Source organism: Schistocerca cancellata, chromosome 6, assembly GCF_023864275.1.
Source record: "Schistocerca cancellata isolate TAMUIC-IGC-003103 chromosome 6, iqSchCanc2.1, whole genome shotgun sequence".
NCBI classification, from domain to species: Eukaryota; Metazoa; Arthropoda; class Insecta; order Orthoptera; family Acrididae; genus Schistocerca; species Schistocerca cancellata.
Genome location: NC_064631.1, coordinates 593,485,550 through 593,506,338, shown reverse-complemented (window position 1 = coordinate 593,506,338; position 20,789 = coordinate 593,485,550). Strand labels below are relative to the sequence as shown.

At 42.6% G+C, this 20,789-nt stretch overlaps 1 protein-coding gene across 1 annotated transcript in view; it reads left to right on the top strand.

Moving 5' to 3' along the window:
* LOC126191533 (protein Wnt-5b-like) overlaps positions 1 to 20,789 on the top strand; it is a 326,244-nt gene that overhangs the window by 43,306 nt on the left and 262,149 nt on the right. Inside the window, exon 2 of the mRNA XM_049932437.1 lies at positions 19,882 to 20,062. Coding sequence (XP_049788394.1) covers positions 19,893 to 20,062 — 170 coding nt within the window. The 5' untranslated portion in view covers positions 19,882 to 19,892. The remainder of the gene's footprint in view (positions 1 to 19,881; positions 20,063 to 20,789) is intronic.

Here is a 20,789-nt window from a genome sequence, read left to right as displayed (position 1 = left end):
GACGCTACCCCAAGCCAGCGGGTACGCTCAGTGATACGAACCGCTATCTGTGAAGAGGCGAGACTAGCCTGATGAGAGGAAGTTGCAGGGTCAACAGTCTGAATGACGTGGCTTGCTATTGTGGTGTGCGAATGGCTGAAAGCAAGCTGCTATTTTTTCCGATGGCGTGCAGCTCTAATGTTTGGTTAAATGATGTTGTCGTCCTCTTAGGTAGAATGTCCCAGAGGCAAAGTGGTGCTCTATTCGGATATCTGGGCGGTGGTTACTCAGGATGATATCATCAACAAGAAAAATACAATTGCATTCTACGGATCGTAACTTCCAATATTACATACCTAAATCAGGAAAGCAGATTAGAGAATTTAAAGAAAGGGAAATGGATAGGTCGGAGTTTGATGTATTGAGTGCAGATTTGTGCAGCAGGATGGCAGGAATATCGTGCAGGATGGCAGGTAATCAAATAGGGATACTGCGGGAATTGTGACTAAGCTACTATGAACGGCATACTGAACGCATAATATTAGCCAAGATACACTCGAAGCCAATACTTACAAGGGAACCTCCCCATCGCACCCCCCCTCAGATTCAGTTATAAGTTGGCACAGTGGACAGGCCTTGAAAAACTGAGCACAGATCAATCGAGGAAACAGGAAGAAGTTGTGTGGAACTATGAAAAAAATAAGCAAAATATACAAACTGAGTAGTCCATGCGAAAGATACGCAACATCAAGGAGAATGTGAGCTCAGTAGTGACGTGGTTCCGTGGTTAGCATGAGCAGCGGCGGAACGAGAGGTCGTTGGTTCAAGTCTTCCCCCAAGTGGAAAGTTTAATTTTTTATTTTCAGACAATTATTAATGCTCAGGCACTCACACATAATCAACTTCGCTCTCCAAAATTCCAGGACATGTTCAGATTTGCGTGGACATATGCAGGATTTGACGGTCTACACACGGAAAAATTTGAAAAAGTTAGAAACATATGTTTTGACAGAGCACGGGGAAAACTGTGCGACTGTGAAACTGTTGCATTCATTTGTTGCAGTTTATGTGACAAACTCTTATGTTTTCATCACTTTTTTGGGCGTGATCATCACATCCACAAGAAAACCTAAATCGGGCAAGGTAGAAGAATCTTTTTAGCCATTCGCCAAGTGTACAAGTTAGGTGGGTCGACAACATATTCCTGTCATGTGACGCACCTGCCGTCACCAGTGTCGTATAGAATATATCAGACGTGTTTTCCTGTGGAGGAATCGGTTGACCTATGATCTTGCGATCAAATGTTTTCGGTTCCCATTGGAGAGGCACGCCCTTTCGTCTACTAATCGCACGGTTTTGCGGTGCGGTCGCAAAACACAGACACTAAACTTATTACAGTGAACAGAGACGTCAATGAACGAACGGTCTGATCATAACTTTGCAAAAATAAAGAAAGTAAAGTTTCCACTCGAGGGAAGACTTGAACCAAGAAGCTCTCGCTCCGTAGCTGCTCACGCTAACCACGGGACCACGGCGCTCCGGAGCTCAGACTCTCCTTGATGTTGCCTATCTTGCACAAGGACTACTCAGTTTGTATATTTTGCTTATTTTTTTCATAGTTCCACATAACTTCTTCCTGTTTTCTCGATTGATCTGTGTTCAGTTTTTCAAGGCCATCAACTGTACCAACTTATAACTAAATCTGAGGGGGGTGCGATGGGGAGGTTCCCTTGTTAGCACCGTAGTACAAGTCACACGCCAACCATCTCCGCAGATGATGAAGAAGCCGAAAGAAACTACGGCAGGGATGGGGGACTGGAATTGGATGTTGGGAAAAGGAAGGGAATGCAGTAATAGTTGGAGAACACGGACGGACGGGGGGGGGGGGGGGGGGGGATGAGTGAAAGATGAAGCCACCTGGTAGAATTTAGCATAGAGTTTAATTTAATGATGAAGTATGGTTGTTTATCGGGGGACACCTAGAAACACAAAAGGATATGAGACAGATTACATAATGGTAAGACAGATATTCTGAAACTACGTTTTTAAACTTTAATACATTTGCAGAGGATGACGTGGACTGACCATAATTTATCGGATGTGAACTACAGATTAAAACAGAAAAAACTGCAGAGAAGTGGGAAATTAATGTGATGGGACCCGTATAATTGGAAAGAATTGGAGGTTGTTGAGTTAATCAAAGGAAGCAATAGACAAAGACTGACAAAAAGAAAGGTAAGGAACATGAAGAGAGATGAAACAGTGAACGCTGGAGAGGAGCAAGTAGGCAAAATGACGAAACCCAACAGAGATCATCGGATAACGAAAGAGATATTTAATCTAACTAAGCGGGAGAAGCTATAAAAATGCAGTTAATGAAATAAGCAAAAGGAAATACAGACAGATCTAAAAAATTAGCATGCCAGGAAGTGCAAAACGGAAAAACAAGAATGGCTGGACGGAAAATGCAAGACCGCAGAAGCATGTATGCTTAAGAGAAAGATGTTGCCTACAGGAAAATTAAAGAAACCTTTGGAGAAAAGAGAAGCAACTGTATAATAGCAAGAGCTCAGACAGCAAGCCAGTGCAAAGCAGAGGTGGAAAGATGAAAGGTGAAAGAAATGTATAAAGGGGCTAGGGAAATAAGCTAATGTTACTGAAACGGATGAGAAACAGGTGAAGATGAAATGATGTTTCGAAACAAGGCCCCTGGAGTAGACGACATTCCCTCAGAATTATTTAGATCCTAGGGAAAGCCAGCTACGTATGACAAAATTATACATCCTCTTATGCAAGGTATGTGAGACAGGCGAAATGCCCTCATTCTACAAGAAGAATATAATACTTACAATACCAAAGAAGACAGTTCGTGGACAGTTGTGGATATTACTGAACTAACAGCTTAGTAAGCCATTTTGCACCCTATTGACACGAATTATTTACAGAAGAATGGAAAAATGGATCGATGCCGACGTCGGGGAAGACCACTTTGGATTCCTGAGGAATGTGGGAACATTGGGGCAATACTGACTCTACGACTTATCTTTGAAGATAGGTTAAAAAAAGGCAAATCTACGTATGTAGTATGCATAGATGTAGAGAAGACTTTTTGGAATTAAAGATAGCAGGGACGAAGTACGTGGAGCGGACGGTTATTTGCAACTTGTACAGAAATCCAGACTATAGTAATAAAGAATCGAAGGACATGAGTGGCAGGTTGTGTTTGGAAAGACAGTGAGACAGGGTTGCAGCCTATTTTCGATTTTTTTCAATCCGTACATTGATCACGCAGTAAAGGAAACAAGGAGAAATTTGGAGAGGGACTTAAAGTTCAGGGAGAAGAAATGAAAACTTTGTGGTTTTTCCGATAAAACTGTGATTCCGTCAGCGGCAGAAAAGGAACTGGAACAGCAGTTGAACGGAATGGATAGCGTCTTGAAAAGAGATTGTAATATCAACGTCAACAAAAATAAGAGAAGGTCGTAAGACTGGCTATAGCACGAAAAGCATTTCTGTAAAGAGCATTTTGTTAACATCGAATATAAATTTAAATAAGTCTTTTCAGAAAGGATTTGTCTGGAGTGCAGACGTTTGCGGGAGTGAAGAGTAGACAATAAGCAGTTCAGACGAAAATACAAGCTTTAAAATGTGGGGCTGCAGAAGAATGCTGAATATTACGTGGCTAGAACGAGTCACTAATGAGAAAGAGTAACTAATGCGAACGAGTAACTAATGAGGAGGTACTGAATCGAATAGTGAAAAAAAGAAATTTGTGGCTTAACTTGACTAAAAGAAATGACAGATTGAGAGGACACATCTTGGAACATGTAGGGATCGTCAATTTGGTAATGAAGGGAAGTTTTTTGTGGATGTGTTTGGGGGGCGGGGAGGCCAAGACATGAATACAGTAAGCAGGCTCAAACAAATCTGGCTTCCACAGGGTGGAGCAGCGTGGAGAGCTCCATCAAACAGCTTTGAGCTGAAGACGACAACAGGAAAGTAGCAGGAATTAGGCTTGTTCTCTGGACTAAAATTTTGCCTCACGTGTAACTCGTTGCTTTCGCATATTTTTTAAAACACGCATGTTGCACGATTTTGTCATCAAGGCGAATCAAGTGGATAACTCTATGTACCCTCCATCCGACAAAAGAATTTGTTGTAACTCGCCGCCCGGGATTAGCCGAGCTGTATTAGGCGCTGCAGTCATGGACTGTGCGGCTGGTCCCGGCGGAGGTTCGAGTCCTCCCTCGGGCATGGGTGTGTGTGTGTTTGTCCTTAGGATAATTTAGGTTAAGTAGTGTGTAAGCTTAGGGACTGATGACCTTAGCAGGTAAGTCCAGTAAGATTCCACACACATTTGGACATTTGTTGTAACTCATTAATGGAATGAGACGTTAATATAGTTATATCTACGTGCGGAACTTTCTGAGCTTACTAGAATGACATCAGCACATAAGTTTTCAAAACATATTGGAATTATAAAATACAAGTCGAACAATGGATCCCAAGTACAAGATCGAGATACTCCTGACTCAGATAGAAAATGTCCCGGGCGAATACAGCAGAGTATAAATGTCGACAACGCGCTAGAGAACGTCTGTATAACTGCTGAAAAAAGTAGGAGAATGTCACAAAGGTGGTATATCGGGTGTGTCGTGAGTCGCGTGTGTTGGAAGGGAGGCGCAGGCGGTAGATTTAGACTGTACACGTCTGAAACTTTCATTACTTTTCGTACTTGTACAAACAAATTAACGTTTAGGACTGAAAAGCTTCTGCATTAACTCTAATGCTACATAAAAACAATTTCTGAGCGTATTTTACGAGTGAATGGCTCAAAATTCCATCATATGTTCCTGGTGATCCAGAAGCAACAGAAAAAAGGGAAAAGGGAATTCGGCGGAAAGTGTAATATAGCACACAGGATGTATGTCGAACTGTAGCCAGTTTTCCTTGTAATAACGGTGATTTTTGAGGATGTGTAAGTTTTGCCTGGCGGGTGGAGCATGGAGTCGTTGTCTGCCTACGTCTACACAGGGCTATGATGAGCCAATATATTATGGCCACCTGTTTAATAGCGTGCTGTTACATCTTTGGGCTTCAGTACAGCATCAATTTTACGTGACATGGATTCGACAAATTCTTAATAGGTTTCTGGATGTATGTGTCATCAAATGCTTACGCAAAGCTCGAGCTGTATGGTTAAATGATGATGGCGTCCTCTTGGGTAAAATATTCCGGAGGTAAAATAGTCCCCCATTCGGATCTCCGGGCGGGGACTACTCAAGAGGACGTCGTTATCAGGAAAAAGAAAACTGGCGTTCTACGGGTCGGAGCGTGGAATGTCAGATCCCTTAATCGAGCAGGTAGGTTAGAAAATTTAAAAAGGGAAATGTATAGGTTGAAGTTACATATAGTGGGAATTAGTGAAGTTCGGTGGCAGGAGGAACAAGATTTTTGGTCAGGTGAATACAGGCTTATAAATACAAAATCAAATAGGGGTAATGCAGGAGTAGGTTTAATAATGAATAACAAAATAGGAGTGCGGGTAAGCTACTACCAACAGCATAGTGAACGTATTATTGTGGCCAAGATAGATGGTGGTGGTTGTCGGGATGTTTAAGGGGGACTAAAGCCAAGATAGACACGAAGACCATGCCTACTACAGTAGTAAAAGTTTATATGCCAACTAGCTCTGCAGATGATGAAGAAATTGATGAAATGTATGATGAGATAAAAGAAATTATTCAGGTAGTGAAGGGAGACGAAAATTTAATAGTCATGGGTGACTGGAATTCGAGAGTAGGAAAAGGGAGAGAAGGAAACATAGTGGGTGAATATGGATTGGGGATGAGGAATGAAAGAGGAAGCCGCTTGGTAGAATTTTGCACAGAGCATAACTTAATCATAGCTAACACTTGGTTCAAGAATCATAAAAGAAGGTTGTATACATGGAAGAAGCCTGGAGGTACTGACAGGTTTCAAATAGATTATATAATGGCCAGACAGAGATTTAGGAACCAGGTTTTAAATTGTAAGACATTTCCAGGGGCAGATGTGGACTCTGACCACAATCTATTGGTTATGAACTGTAGATTAAAACTGAAGAAACTGCAAAAAGGTAGGAATTTAAGGAGATGGGACCTGGATAAACTGAAAGAACCAGAGGTTGCAGAGAGTTTCAGGGAGAGCATTAGGGAACGATTGTCAAGAATGGGGGAAAGAAATACAGTAGAAGAAGAATGAGTAGCTTTGAGAGATGAAATAGTGAAGGCAGGAGAGGATCAAGTAGGTAAAAAGACGAGGGCTAATAGAAATCATTGGGTAACAGAAATATTGAATTTAATTGATGAAAGGAGAAAATATAAAAATGCAGTAAATGAAGCAGGCAAAAAGGAATACAAACGTCTCGAAAATGAGATCGACAGGAAGTGCAAAATAGCTATGCAGGGATGGCTGGAGGACAAATATAAGGATGTAGAGGCGTATATCACTAGGGGTAAGATAGATACTACCTACAGGAAAATTAAAGAGACCTTTGGAGAAAAGAGAACCACTTGCATGAATATGAAGAGCTCAGATGGACACCAAGTTCTAAGCAAAGAAGGGAAAGCAGAAAGGTGGAAGGAGTATATAGAGGGTCTATACAAGGGCGATGTTCTTGAGCACAATATTATGGAAATGGAAGAGGATGTAGATGAAGATGAAATGGGAGACACGATACTGCGTGAAGAGTTTGACAGAGCACTGAAAGACCTAAGTCGAAACAAGGCCCCAGGAGTAGACAGCATTCCATTAGAAGTACTGATAGCCTTGGGAGAGCCAGCCATGACAAAACTCTACCATCTGGTGAGCAAGATGTATGAGACAGGCGAAATAGCCTCAGACTTCAAAAAGGATATAATCATTACAATCCCGAAGAAAGCGGGGGTTGACAGATGTGAAAATTACCGAACTATCTGTTTAATAACCCACGGCTGCAAGATACTAACACGAATTCTTTACAGACGAATGGAAAAAGTGGTAGAAGCCGACCTCGAGGAAGATCAGTTTGGATTCCGTAGAAATGTTGGAAGACGTGAGGCAATATTGACCCTACGTCTCATCTTAGAAAATAGATTAAGGAAAGGCAAACCTACGTTTCTAGCATTTGTAGACTTAGAGAAAGCTTTTGACAATGTTGACTGGAATACTCTGTTTCAAATTCTGAAGGTGGCAGGGGTAAAATACAGGGAGCGAAAGGCTATTTACAATTTGTACAGAAACCAGATGGCAGTTATAAGAGTTAGGGGCATGAAAGGGAAGCAGTGGTTGGGAAGGGAGTGTGACAGGGTTGTAGCCTATCCCCGATGTTATTCAATCTGTATATTGAGCAAGCAGTAAAGGAAACAAAAGAAAAATTCGGAGTAGGTATTAAAATCCATGGAGAAGAAATAAAAACTCTGAGGTTCGCCGATGACAGTGTAATTCTGTCAGAGACAGCAAAGGACCTGGAAGAGCAGCTGAACGGAATGGACAGCGTCTTGAAAGGAGGATATAAGATGAAGATCAACAGAAGCAAAACGAGGATAATGGAATGTAGTCGAATGAAATCGGGTGATGCTGAGGGAATTAGATTAGGAAATGAGAGGGTTAAAGTAGTACATGAGTTTTGCTATTTGGGGAGCAAAATAACTGATGATGGTCGAAGTAGAGAGGATATAAAATGTAGACTGGCAATGGCAAGGAAAGCGTTTCTGAAGAAGAGAAATTTGTTAACATCGAGTATAGATTTAAGTGTCAGGAAGTCGTTCCTGAAAGTATTTGTATGGAGTGTAGCCATGTATTGAAGTGAAACATGGACGGTAAATAGTTTAGACAAGAAGAGAATAGAAGCTTTCGAAATGTGGTGCTACAGAAGAATACTGAAGATTAGATGGGTAGATCACGTAACTAATGAGGACGTATTGAATAGAATTGGAGAGAAGAGAAATTTGTGGCGCATCTTAACTAGAAGAAGCGTTCGGTTGGTAGGACATAATCTGAGGCATCAAGGGATCACCAATTTAGTACTGGAGGGCAGCGTGGAGGGTAAAAATCGTAGAGGGAGACCAAGAGATGAATACTCTAAGCAGATTCAGAAGGATGTAGGTTGCAGTAGGTACTGGGAGACGAAGAAGCTTGCACAGGATAGACTAGCATGGAGAGCTGCATCAAACCAGTCTCGGGACTGAAACCACAACAACAACAACGACATGGAAACACGTAGGGTTTGGCCGTTGCGGAGTGCCATGTTGAACAATGTGCCCTGAACGGTCTTCTCTTTGCCTGGACAAGAATTTGTACTGAGATCTGCCAAACATCGCCCGCTATACTATTTTAGAGAGCGGACAATCCTCCGACCTCCACATTCTGTGATGAGAATGGGCGGCCAACACCTTGTCGTCCACTCGCAGTTTTACGGGCCTTTAACCACTTTCCAAGGTATGCTCAAGACATATGCACGTGACGAACCGACAACTTCGCTGTTCCGATGTGATTGTTCCTAGACGCCGGGCCATAACACTCAGCCCTTTGTCAAAGTCGCTTATGCAAGTGGATTTCCGCACTTTCGGCCCGTATCGTCGCTAAAATGATTCCACATTTGTCTCTGCCTCACATTCTTCACGTGTCACGAGCGCGCAGCACTATACTTAATTCCATGGCGCGTAGAGGTAATAACGTTTTGGTTCATCACTGTACATGATCCACAAATTACTATACAATGCTTGGTGGAGGGCACCTCTTATCACTATTAACCGTTTTATGCGCTATTCAATTGACATATGGAGCTCCTTCGTATTAATCGCTGTTCCACTCTTCACTACCTTCCTGGGGTGGGAAGCTCCTGTTGACGTTCCTTCTGTCTTTGCGAATTAATTTTTTTAACTGTGCCTTATTAAAACACTTTTTATTTATTTTTCTATTCACCCACAAATGTTACGACAGCTATGTGTCATTATCTGCGGGTCTCCATTTATTTCTGTAAAACATCATAGAATGTTCATGTTTGTTTTTCTATTTTAGGCCTGTTTTTTAATTTGTTTCGATAGCTGACCTCAAATTGCGTTACTTGTGAAAATGGCTTGCTTGATCCCCTTTTTATCGTTCTGAAAGCATATCATCTGGAAAAGCAGTCGTAAAGAAATTTGCTTATTTTTGAAATACTGTTTCGTGTGTAGTGGTTTTGTGTGTTACTGTACATACATTTTATGACCAGTTGTGCATCTCTGGTGGGTTTCCTCCTTCCATCGCGATTCTATACACTGTTTTCCATAAAAAAAATTATCTTTCACTCTCACCTGCTTTCACGCGTTTTCACCCGTTTTTTATTATTTTTTTTAATACACAAAACGGGATTTGAGCAAACTGCCGCCATACAGCTAGAGAGAGAGAGAGAGAGCTACAAAATGTGGGAGTGGGTTCAGAAACAGATGGTTTTGGATACTATGTTTTATATAGGGTAGTGGCTTTGTATAATTCACTGAGAGTTGCAAACAGATTTTTGTTGCACATTGTTGTATATTCCTTCGAGACTTTCCTTCCTTATATCACTGCTTCGTTTTCGACTATTGTAGACCTACCCTCATATGGTGAGAGGTTGGAACACGTAATGTTTGCAGGAAAATTGTCGAACTTGATATGATTGGTGGTGGTTGGGGGGAGAGGGTGCGGGGGGCGCAGGGCGTCATGTGGCAAGGGTATAAAACCTCCAAATATTTAAACACACTACACTCGTCTCTGAACACACCAGTCACCGGTCAACATTATTGTTGCCCTATTATTCTTCCATAAGTGCTTCTTTCGGGGCTGCATTCGGTCCTGACTTTATTTTTGTGGATGACAGTGCTCACCCTGTACGACTGCGCAGGTGGACGCGCTCTTGGAACGGGAGAATATTTGCTGAATGGACTGGCCTACCTGTTCCCCCGACTTGAATGCGATAGAGCAGGTGTGGAGTGCGGTGGATGGGAGTACTGCGGCCCGTTCTCGTACACCACCGGCCACTGAGCAGTCGTCAGCCGCATTGATGGAAGAACGGAACGGCCTGGCACAAGAACTGTTTACTAACCCCGTGGAAAGCGAGGGAACGGGTTGCAGGGCATGCACTGCTGCCCACGGTGGTCAAACATCTTGTTAAGAATTATGTTCCGTATTTCTTAATGTCCAGGGGAACATCATGAATCGCGGTGATTTCATTGCAAGTGATGTCTTTGAATAAAAGTATCATTGCTATTCCTCTCATTGCGTATTTCTTTCATTTACCTCTTGTACTATACTGCAACAGTTCTCTCTGTGTAGGTGGTCCAAGTAATCACCGAGCTAGTTTTAATATGCTGCTGTAGCAACACATCTCAAACGCTTCAGTTCTCTCCTTCCAGTGTTCCCACAGTTAGTTCAAATGGTTCAAATGGCTCTGAGCACTATGGGACTTAGCCGGCCGGAGTGGCCGAACGGTTCTAGGCGACCGCTACGGTCGCAGGTTCGAATCCTGCCTCGGGCATGGATGTGTGTGATGTCCTTAGGTTAGTTAGGTTTAAGTAGTGCTAAGTTCTAGGGGCTGATGACCTCAGAAGTTAAGTCCTATGGTGCTCAGGCCCATTAGACCCACTATGGGACTTAACTTCTGAGGTCATCAGTTCCGTAGAACTTAGAGCTACTTAAATCTAACTAACCTAAGGACATCACACACATCCATGCCCGAGGCAGGATTTGAACCTGCGACCGTAGCGGTAGTGCGGTTCCAGACTGTAGCGCCTAGAACCGCTCGGCCAACCCGGCCGGCCCACAGTTCGTGATTCACTACTGTACAATTCTGTGCCCCAAACGTTCACTCTCAGAAATTTCTTCATCAAACTAAATTCAGTCTGTTGCTGTACATTTTGCGGCTTACACGCACACATGCTGACTATTTAGCTGCACTTGGCTTCACACTCATTGACAGTAAGTAAACACTGAACGTAAGAACAAAGAATATGAATGTGTCAGATATGACACATTGCCACACAATTTTTTTTAAAATGCATTTCAAGTCTGAGATAGCGATGCGGCAAAGTGTGGTACTTCGTATATTCACATTCTTTATACTTACTTTCAGTGTTTAGTTACTGTGAATGAAACGCAGCTAAATATACTGTGTGTCTGTGTGTGTCTATAACCTGAAAATTGGCCAAGTGTGATAATCTAGTATAACGACATTCTTCACACTTGGATTCGGTGTTTATTTAGTGTGAATGAGTGTGAAACCAAGTGTAGCTGAATACTGTGTGTGTTTATTTCCGTGAGAACCACGAACTTAGCGTGTAGCTGCACATGGTCCAGATAATATTTCACTAACACTCGCATAGGAAGTTAGGGCAGAAAGCGTCTTACTGTAAACAGTTCAGTGCTAGGGTCGTTATCAGAATCGACAGAAAACGAACACTGACAACAATAGTTCAGGCCTACTGCTGACGTCGCATGCAGAAGATGAAGATAGAGAGCAAATATATGAGGATACTGAACGGGTAATTCAATACGTAAAGGCCGGCCAGAGTGGCCGTGCGGCTCTAGGCGCTACAGTCTGGAGCCGAGCGACCGCTACGGTCGCAGGTTCGAATCCTGCCTCGGGAATGGATGTGTGTGATGTCCTTAGGTTACTTAGGTTTAATTAGTTCTAAGTTCTAGGCGAATGATGACCTCAGAAATTAAGTCGCATAGTGCTCAGAGCCATTTGAGCCATTTTTCAATACGTAAAGGGAAATGAAAATCTAATGGTCATTTGAATGCTGTTGTAGGAGAAACAGTAGAAGAAAAGGCTACAGCAGAGTATGGGCTTGATTTTAGGAATGAGAGAGGAGAAAGATCGATTGAGGTCTGCAATAAATTTCAGCTAGTAATAACGAATACTCTGTTCAAGAATCACGACAGGAGGAGGTATACGTGGAAAAGGCCGGGAGCCACGGGAAGATTTCAGTTAGATTACATCATGCTGAAATTGGATACAGGACTGCAAGGTGTACCCATGAGCAGATATAGGCGCAGCTCACAATTTAGTAATGGTGAAGAGTAGGCTGAAGTTTAAGAGACTAGTTACGAAGAATCAATGCGCAAAGAAGTGGGACACGGAAATACTAAGGAATTAAGAGATTCACTTTAGTTCTCTGAGGCTATAGATACTGCACTAATGAATAGCTCAGTAGGCAATTCAGCTGAAGAGGAATGGATATCACTAAACAAGCGCAGTCACAGAAGTTGGTAGGAAAGACACAGGAAGGTAACTGCGAAGAAACCATGGGTAACAGAAGAAACACTTTAGTTGATCGACAAAGGGAGGAGGTACAAAAATGTTTAGCGAAATTCAGGAAGACGGAATTACAAGTCAGTTAAGAATGAAATAAATGTGTAGTGGAAAGAAGCTAAGGCGAGATAGCTACATGAGAAATGTGAAGAAATCAAAAAAGGAATGATTGACGGAAGGACTGAATCAGTATGTACAAAAGTCAATAACCTTAGGGGAAATTAAAATCAAGGGTGGTAATGTTAAGGGTGCAATGGGAATTCCACTGTTAAATGCAGATGAGAGAGCGAACAGATGGAATCAGTGCAATGAAGGCCTCTATCAGGGGGAGAACTTGTATGATGCGATGGAAGAAGAAACAGGAGTCGGCAGGGAAGAGATAGGGATCCAGTATTATTATTAGAAAAGGAGCAAACAAGACAGAAGGGGTACATAACATCCCATCGAAATGTTCAAAATGGTTGAGGAAGTGGCAACGAAACGACTGTTAACGTTGGTGTGTAGAATGTATGAGAATGACAAGAGCTGACAAGTGCGAGATTTATCGCACAATCGGCTTAACAGCTGTTGCATCCAAATTGCTGACAAGAATAATGTACAGAAGAATGGATAAGAAAGTTGAAGATTTGTTAGATGACGATCAGTTTGACTTCAGGAAAGTCAGAGGCACCAGAGACGCAGTTCTGAGTATGCCACTGACAATGGAAGTCATTTTCGTAGTACTTGTCGACCTGGAAAAAGCATTCGATAATGTAAAATGGTGCAAAATGTTTGTAATTCTGAGAAAAATATGGGTAAGCTATAGGGAAAGAAGCTATACAGCAAGTCGGGCAATATACAATATGTATAACAACCAAGAGGGAACAATAAGAGTAGAAGAAGAAGAAGAACGAAGAGTCCTGATTAGAGTGAGCGAAAGACATGGACGTAGTCCTTCGCTCCTACTGTTCAATCTGTACATCGAAGAAGCAGCGACGAAAATAAAAGAAAGGTTCGGGAATGGAATTAAAATTAAGAGTGGAAGGATATTAAGATTCACTGACGACATTGCTATCCTCAGTGAAAGAACTACAGGATCTGTTGAACGCAGTGAACAATGTAATGAGTTCAGAATATCGCTTGAGAATAAATCGAAGAAAGACGAAAATAATGAAAGTAGCAGAAATGAGAACAGCGAGAAAGTTAAGGTCAGAACTGGGAATCACGAAGTAGACGATGTTAAGGAATTCCGCTATCTAGGCAGGAAAACGACCTATGAGGGACGGATCAAGGAGGACAGAAAAAGCAGGTTAGCGCTGGTGAGAAGGGCATTCCTGGCCAAGAGAAGTCTGTTAGTGTCAAACGTAGGTCTTAGTGTGAGGAAGAAATTTCTGAGAATGTACGAGGGTTGACTGAAAAGTAACACCTCCACCTTCGTAACTCTTCAACAGTTGGCAGCATTGGTATGCGGCAGGTACTGGCTTGTTCCGTAGCCTCCTCTCCACGGCTCCAGTTGGCGGGAAGCTTTAGCATTGAACGGCTGTGTTGTTACAGTGTAAAGTACGGAACCCTGCGCAGACTGTCGGTCAATGCAATTTAAGCAGCGTGCAGAATTCTTGAAAGCAGGAGTCACCCCAAAGGACATTCATCAGAGAATGAAAGCGTTTATGGTAATTGTGTTGATGTGAGTACTGTTCGTCACTGGGCGAGTAAATTTAAAGATGTTGGGGCGGGAACATCTGACGTGAGTGACAAACAATGAGTTCGACGTCTTGTGACAGCAACCAGCGAGTTTCACGAGCAGAATGTTGACAGATTGATTCAGGACGATCGTCGTATCACTCAGAGAGAAATTGCAAGCGGAATCGGCATTTCACGAGAACGTGTGGGTCACATCATTGATTTGCTTGGCTATCGGAAGATCTGTGCACGATGGATACCCCGGATGCTGACTCCTAAAATGAAAGCGCACAAATTTTGCCAGAAACTCCTCTCGCGTTACGAGAATGAAGGTGACGCCTTTCTCCATTCAATTGTGACAGGAGACGAAACGTGGGCACACCATTACGACCCCGAGACGAAACGTCACTCTATGGAATATCGACACAAAGACTCCGTGACGGCTTCAGAAAACTTGTTCGTCGTTGGCAGAAAGGTATCAAATTGGCTGGAGATTATGTGGAAAAGTGAATATTGGTAACTGAAGATCACACTGTAAGGATTATTTCTGCGTTTGATTAATTAAAATGTTCCCATCCAAACCCAATTAACGAAAGTGGAGGCATTACTTTTCATTCAACCCTCGTACGTTTGGAGCACAGCATTGTATGGTAGTGATGCTTTGACTGTGGGAAAACAGGAAAAGAAGAGAACAAGCATTTGAGATGCGTTGTAGAGACGAATGTTGCAAATTAGATGGACTGATAAGGTAAGGAATGAGGAGGTTCTGCGCAGAATCGGAAAGGAAAGGAGTATATGGAAAACACTGACAAGAAGAAGGAATAGGATAGTAGCATATGTGTTAAGACGTCACGGAATAACTTCCATGACACTAGAGAGAGCTGTAGAGAGTAAAAACTGTAGCCTGTGGTAATAGTGATGGGGAGATTTGATCTAATATTGCTATCTCTTTCCATTAGATCCTATTATCTGAATATGTAATAAGCTGAAACAGAAGTGTATCTTTGACGGAGGAAAAAGACGAAAGAAATTGCTACACTCACAGAAATGAAACTTACTGCAATTTTACTGGCAATAGGTACAACTTGTTTAGAAAAAATTGTTTATTAGATTAAGGTTCCTTGTAATACATCTGCCCGCACCTTGACGTATATCAGTGAAAAGTTTTTCACTGAAACATAGATCTGTATTTGTAGTAATGTCACGGATAACGAAACAATAAGATGGGTGCCTACTGCAATGCTCAATAGTACGAGTACAGTTTAATTCCCTAGCCATGCAAAATGACGACTAAATCACTCGTAACGACTATTCGGTAATATGTGCATTTCCAATATTGTGGTGACACAAACGACTAGCGTTTCTGTCTATTTATTATTTAATTTAAGTTTCCAAAACAGTTGCACCTCATTTTAATGGTGTCTAGCTTCGAACGCTTGCGTTGAATTGCAAACTATTGCCTGTGTCTTTAATGTTAGACTGTAACATAATTCCGCTGGAATGTTCAGAAGTCTGGTGTACGAACAAGTCTGCAAACATTAGAGATCAGGGCAATGGTTTGAAAATGAACGCAAGCGTTCGGAACTCATCTGTGTCAAAAATAATATGCAAGTGTGACGGAAACTTAAGTCTTGCTACACCAGTACCTGAATATCTAATGAAATTTGTTTCGTTTTCTTCTGGCAGGTCAGAGTCAGATAGTGAAAGTATGGCAGAGATATAAATCAAGGATAACGCTCATATCGCAACACTATCTGCAAACGTGACGTCATTCTGACGTCGCACGCAGTATAGTCAATCGATGCGACAGGCATCAAATTCCTTCTGGCTTGTTTAGATGTTTTATATTGTAGCTTGGAGTATGTCGTTACAAGGTAAAGACACACTGAAAATTTATCACAAACACGTCACCATTGTCGTTAAATGTGTTGATAACCATTCCCGGCGGGGTCAGGGATTTTCTCTGCCTCGTGATGGCTGGGTGTTGTGTGCTGTCCTTAGGTTAGTTAGGTTTAAGTAGTTCTAAGTTCTAGGGGACTTATGACCATAGCAGTTAAGTCCCATAGTGCTCAGAGCCATTTGAACTATTTTTTGTTGATAACCCATCAAGGATATAAGCCTTCAAGAGATGATATAAAAACCAACAAAGGAGACGAAACTCGCTTGATTAAGCTCTAGATTAAGGGATAATCATGTACTATACGGAGCCGAAGGATGTAGGTTCGCATCCCGCAACGAGTTAATATTTTTTCATCGGGGCGTTGTTAACATATTCTAGAACTTCCTTATGAATTTAATACAAGTACTATGTTCTGCTATTTCCCATTTACAGTCAGTCCCATAGGCCACCACGCCTAATGGCAACTTTGTTTGCACGAATATTACGTTCCCAGCTTATTAGAGAAAACAAATTTAACAATTTCCGAGTGTGTGATTAGCCGGGAACCTAAGAGGACACAGTAAATTATTGCGACTGAAACAAGCAGCAATAAAACTCACATTGTTCCTTCTGCAAAAAGTTTGGCTCGTTATTTCTGAATATATGGTAATTTCTGAGTGTGTTAAATTGCTGCGAGAGAAACGCCGAGCGATAACATTCACATTCTTCGCTTGCATAAATATTTCGCTTTTTACTTCCAAATACGTGGCGATTACCAGGTATGTGGTTAGGCAGGAACCTAAGACGACAGATTTAATTGCTGCGACTGAAGCGGACAACAGTGAAATTAATTTTTTTTTCCTTTTCACAAATATTTGGATCTTTATTTCGGAATATGTGGTAATTTCCGAGTGTGTCGTTAGGCAGGAACCTGAGAGGGCAGCTTAAATTGCTGCGAATGACAAATTCACATTCTTCCTTGTCACATAATCGGTAGCAATTCCTGCGGACTTCGATACTGCGTGTGACATTAAAATGACGTCACGTTTGCAGAAAGCGGACACCCCCCACCCCCCCTCAACGATCATATGACGTCACACTGGTTGACTCGAGGCCCACGAGAATGACAGTCCATAGCGTGTACGTCACGGGACATGACACTGCAGGTATCAGCTGCCTCCGGAGGGGAGTGAGTAACTGTTTCAGACGAATGTAATAATTGTTGACTGCGTGCTTAAGAGCACGCTCTCGATAGCACACAACTAAATGAAGATTAAAACTGTGTGTCATGAGGATGGGGCGTGAGTCGTACTTGGGTAGCTCAGTCGGTAGAGCACTTGCCCGCGAAAGGCAAAGGTCCCTAGTTCGAGTCTCGGTCCGGCACACAGTTTTAATCTGCCAGAAAGTTTCATATCAGCGCACACTCCGCTGTAGAGTGAAAATTTCATTCTAGAAACATCCCCCAGGCTGTGGCTAAGCCATGTCTCCGTAATATCCTTTCTTTCAGGAGTGCTAGTTCTGCAAGGTTCGCAGGAGAGCTTCTGTAAAGTTTGGAAGGTAGGAGACGAGGTACTGGCGGAATTAAAACTGTGAGGACGGGGCGTGAGTTGCGCTTGGGTAGCTCAGTCGGTAGAGCACTTGCCCGCGAAAGGCAAAGGTCCCGAGTTCGAGTCTCGGTCCGGCACACAGTTTTAATCTGCCAGAAAGTTTCAGTGCGGTACAAATCTGGAAGACTTCTCTGCATAAGATAAACATTATTTGATCATTCCCAGATTTTAGTAAAACCGCAAGGTCAGTCTTACTTGATCATTGTTTCTACCCAGTAGCAGAATCTTTGCAACATTTGAATTACGAAGCGTAAATGAAAAAGGAGCAAAATATCTTCATACAAATAGCGCAAGCTGTCCTGTAATTAAGCCAATCGAACAAAGTCACCTCTAAAAAAAAGTGAACTTATATTTACATAACATCAAATATTATAGCATATACTTATATTAAACTAGTAATAAAGTATCAGAACTAAATAAAAACGCGAATGTTAGGGGGAAAAAATGTGGGAGTGTAAAGACGCGATCCACCGCCTCAGCATAGACTCGTTACGGGACACAAACGCTACCCATTACGCTAAACCAACAACAGGTTGCTGTACCTTAAAAATATTGTGTTACCCCTTGCTAAAAACGTTAATCGTAGATAATTATGTTATTAATTGAAATTTAATTATAACAAATTGTGCGATGAACAATGCGTTTTGAGTGGATCTTCAGTGTGTCGCTGCCTTCAAATAACCTACTCTCATAATACGCTCGCTACAATAATTCTTTTGCCACGAATATGATGTTTCTCATTATTTTATTGGAACGAATCACACAGTTAACAACGGGTTTTCCAGCGATTCTCAATTTGCTGGTGCTCAGAAACGGCATAGATACATATAGACTTGAAATCAATGCCAATATGGCGCCTCACAACTCTGTACTGAAGGGAGACGGCGTGCGTGTGACGTAAGTGGCGTTGTGCCATCTAACTGGTCAACGCTCAGACGCACGCTCATAATATCTGACATGCCAGATATTGCTCTGCACGTTCGGAAAGACTCCCGAGCGTGCTATTCCACGCTATGACGTCAGAAGCTCGGCGTGCTCAACGCTCAACGTTCGGATGCACGGTCCGTGTGCCGACGGCTTAAGGCAGGGGCGGGAAACGTTGCACGCGGCTCATGAGCGCACAGCGCTGCACGTGTGCTGCTCGCGTGCAGGCGTCGACCGGGGCTGTGGCGACAGCCGGCAGGTTGCGGCAGTGTAGTGCCAGGCTAAGCTGCGGACGTTGATGCGAAGTGAGCACTATGTAGTGAACGTTGTATTTCAAGAAACGGAGAAGTGGAGATTTGCTATCTTTTAAAAAGTAATATGAGAATCATTTTTTCTTTGTGCAAAAACGTGAAAATTCGAAATGTTTAATATGTGGCAGTATTCTCGCTGGTCAACGGAAGTTTAGTATTGAAGGCCATTATAATAAATTTCACAATGACCAGTACAATTTATTGTCGGATTCTGAGCGGATGGGGAATTGACTGAGCTTAAGAAGGGCGATCTGACGATACCAGATAAATCTGTCGTAGTTGGCCGGCCGGGGTGGCCGAGCGGTTCTAGGCACTACAGTCGCAGGTTCGAATCCTGCCTCGGGCATGGATGTGTGTGATGTCCTTAGTTAGGTTTAAGTAGTTCTAAGTTATAGGGGACTGATGACCACAGCAGTTAAGTCCCATAGTGCTCAGAGCCATTTGAATTTGTCGTAGTTGCTGTTGTCACGAGAGATCTGCGACTTTCTCTCGTCATGTCTCTCATCTAACTGATTTAACATTTTATGGAGCACTGTTTTCAAGTTTTCAGGACGACAACAATAATAGCCCAGTGGTATGTGCAAGTTATAAGACTGCGCTAAATATAGCGAGAGCTGGAAAACCATTTGCTGAATTAATAAGTCTCGGTTAAGAGCAAACATCAGTGATGAAAATGTACGTAACTGTGTGTGTTTGTCTGTATGTAGAAATTTTGTTCCAGATATTAAATGTATTGTAAACTCCACCTGTGATAATTAAATAAAACGTATCGTAGGTAATAGGTACTCTTTCAAACCATGATTTCTTTCAAGCACTCCTACTAACCTTATTCATTCACTCAATAAAGCAAGCTAGGAAACAAATCGCATTACAGAGGAAGGAGCGGACAGAAGGTATGGTGGGGATGGGAGATAAGCGGGTGGCCAGCTTGCCCCTGTGTGCACGCGGAACACCTGTTAACTGCACGCGTGCAAGTGCACCGCACACGTGCAGGATTCCTGCCCGCCCCTGGCTTAAGGCCTGCAGTGTCACGTGCTCCGACGTACGGGGACGACCTGTTTTTCCCGTCGGCCTCGTGCTAAAAGTCTTGCGACATGAATACTAACCATAAATCAGTTATTGCGCTGCGTGTCTGATGTAGCTGGCTCAGAGACGTAATTTATTTCTGTGCGAAGCACCGCATTTTTGCGAGTGATCCACTACAGCTCCCGCGTGTGTTGGTTGCAGCTAGCCGCGAGATGGCGTTCGCGCACGCGCTGTCGGCGGCGTCCCTGCTGCACGCGGTGGCTCGCGCCTGCCACGACGGCCAGCTGGCGGCTTGCGGCTGCTCCCGCAGGGGGCGGCCGCGCGACCTGCACGCCTCCTGGCTGTGGGGCGGCTGCGGCGACAACCTGCACTACGGCTACAAGTGAGTAAGAGCCTTCAGTACCTCTCGTCAAGGCCGCATGCAACAGTGGTACCGGACCTTCAGTCTGCACGCCAAAAGAACACCTCTGAAACGTAACGCCGATACACACTAGACCAGTGGTTCCCGACCTTTCTTACGCCTGAGTGCAGTTTAGGGTGACCAACGTTTCTAAACGAAAATAAGGGAGACTCTTATATCCTTGACAAAAAAAATAAGGGAGGTTAATAGCACGGCAAAATTTCGCCAAAAATCAAAGCAGTATTTGTAAAAGTAGACTATTTATTCACACATCACAATTACTTATACATATTTTGCAATAGATTTTGCCTCAGTCAGTAGTTTTTACATCATTTTTAGTAAATTCAAAGAATTTTCAAAATTAACATTATTTGATTTCAAAGTTGTAAAAACCTGTATCCATTTCTGCCTAACATTACCATCTACAGAGACAGCATATTTAATTGCCTCATTAGAACTACAAAACTCCTCATATAATTCATCTTCATTAATATAATCCAGCTTAAGATATTCTACAACTTCATGCATGTCGTTGAATGTCAATTCCCTTTTTAGACATAGTGGGATTAAACTCTTTAAACTATTATCAAATTTACTACCTAAGTAAGAATATAAACAATCATAGAATTCAATGAAGTTGTTCTCCCTACTAGATTTCAGATTTAAATCGAGAACAGAGGCTACTAATTTATGAGTACCACTACCAAAA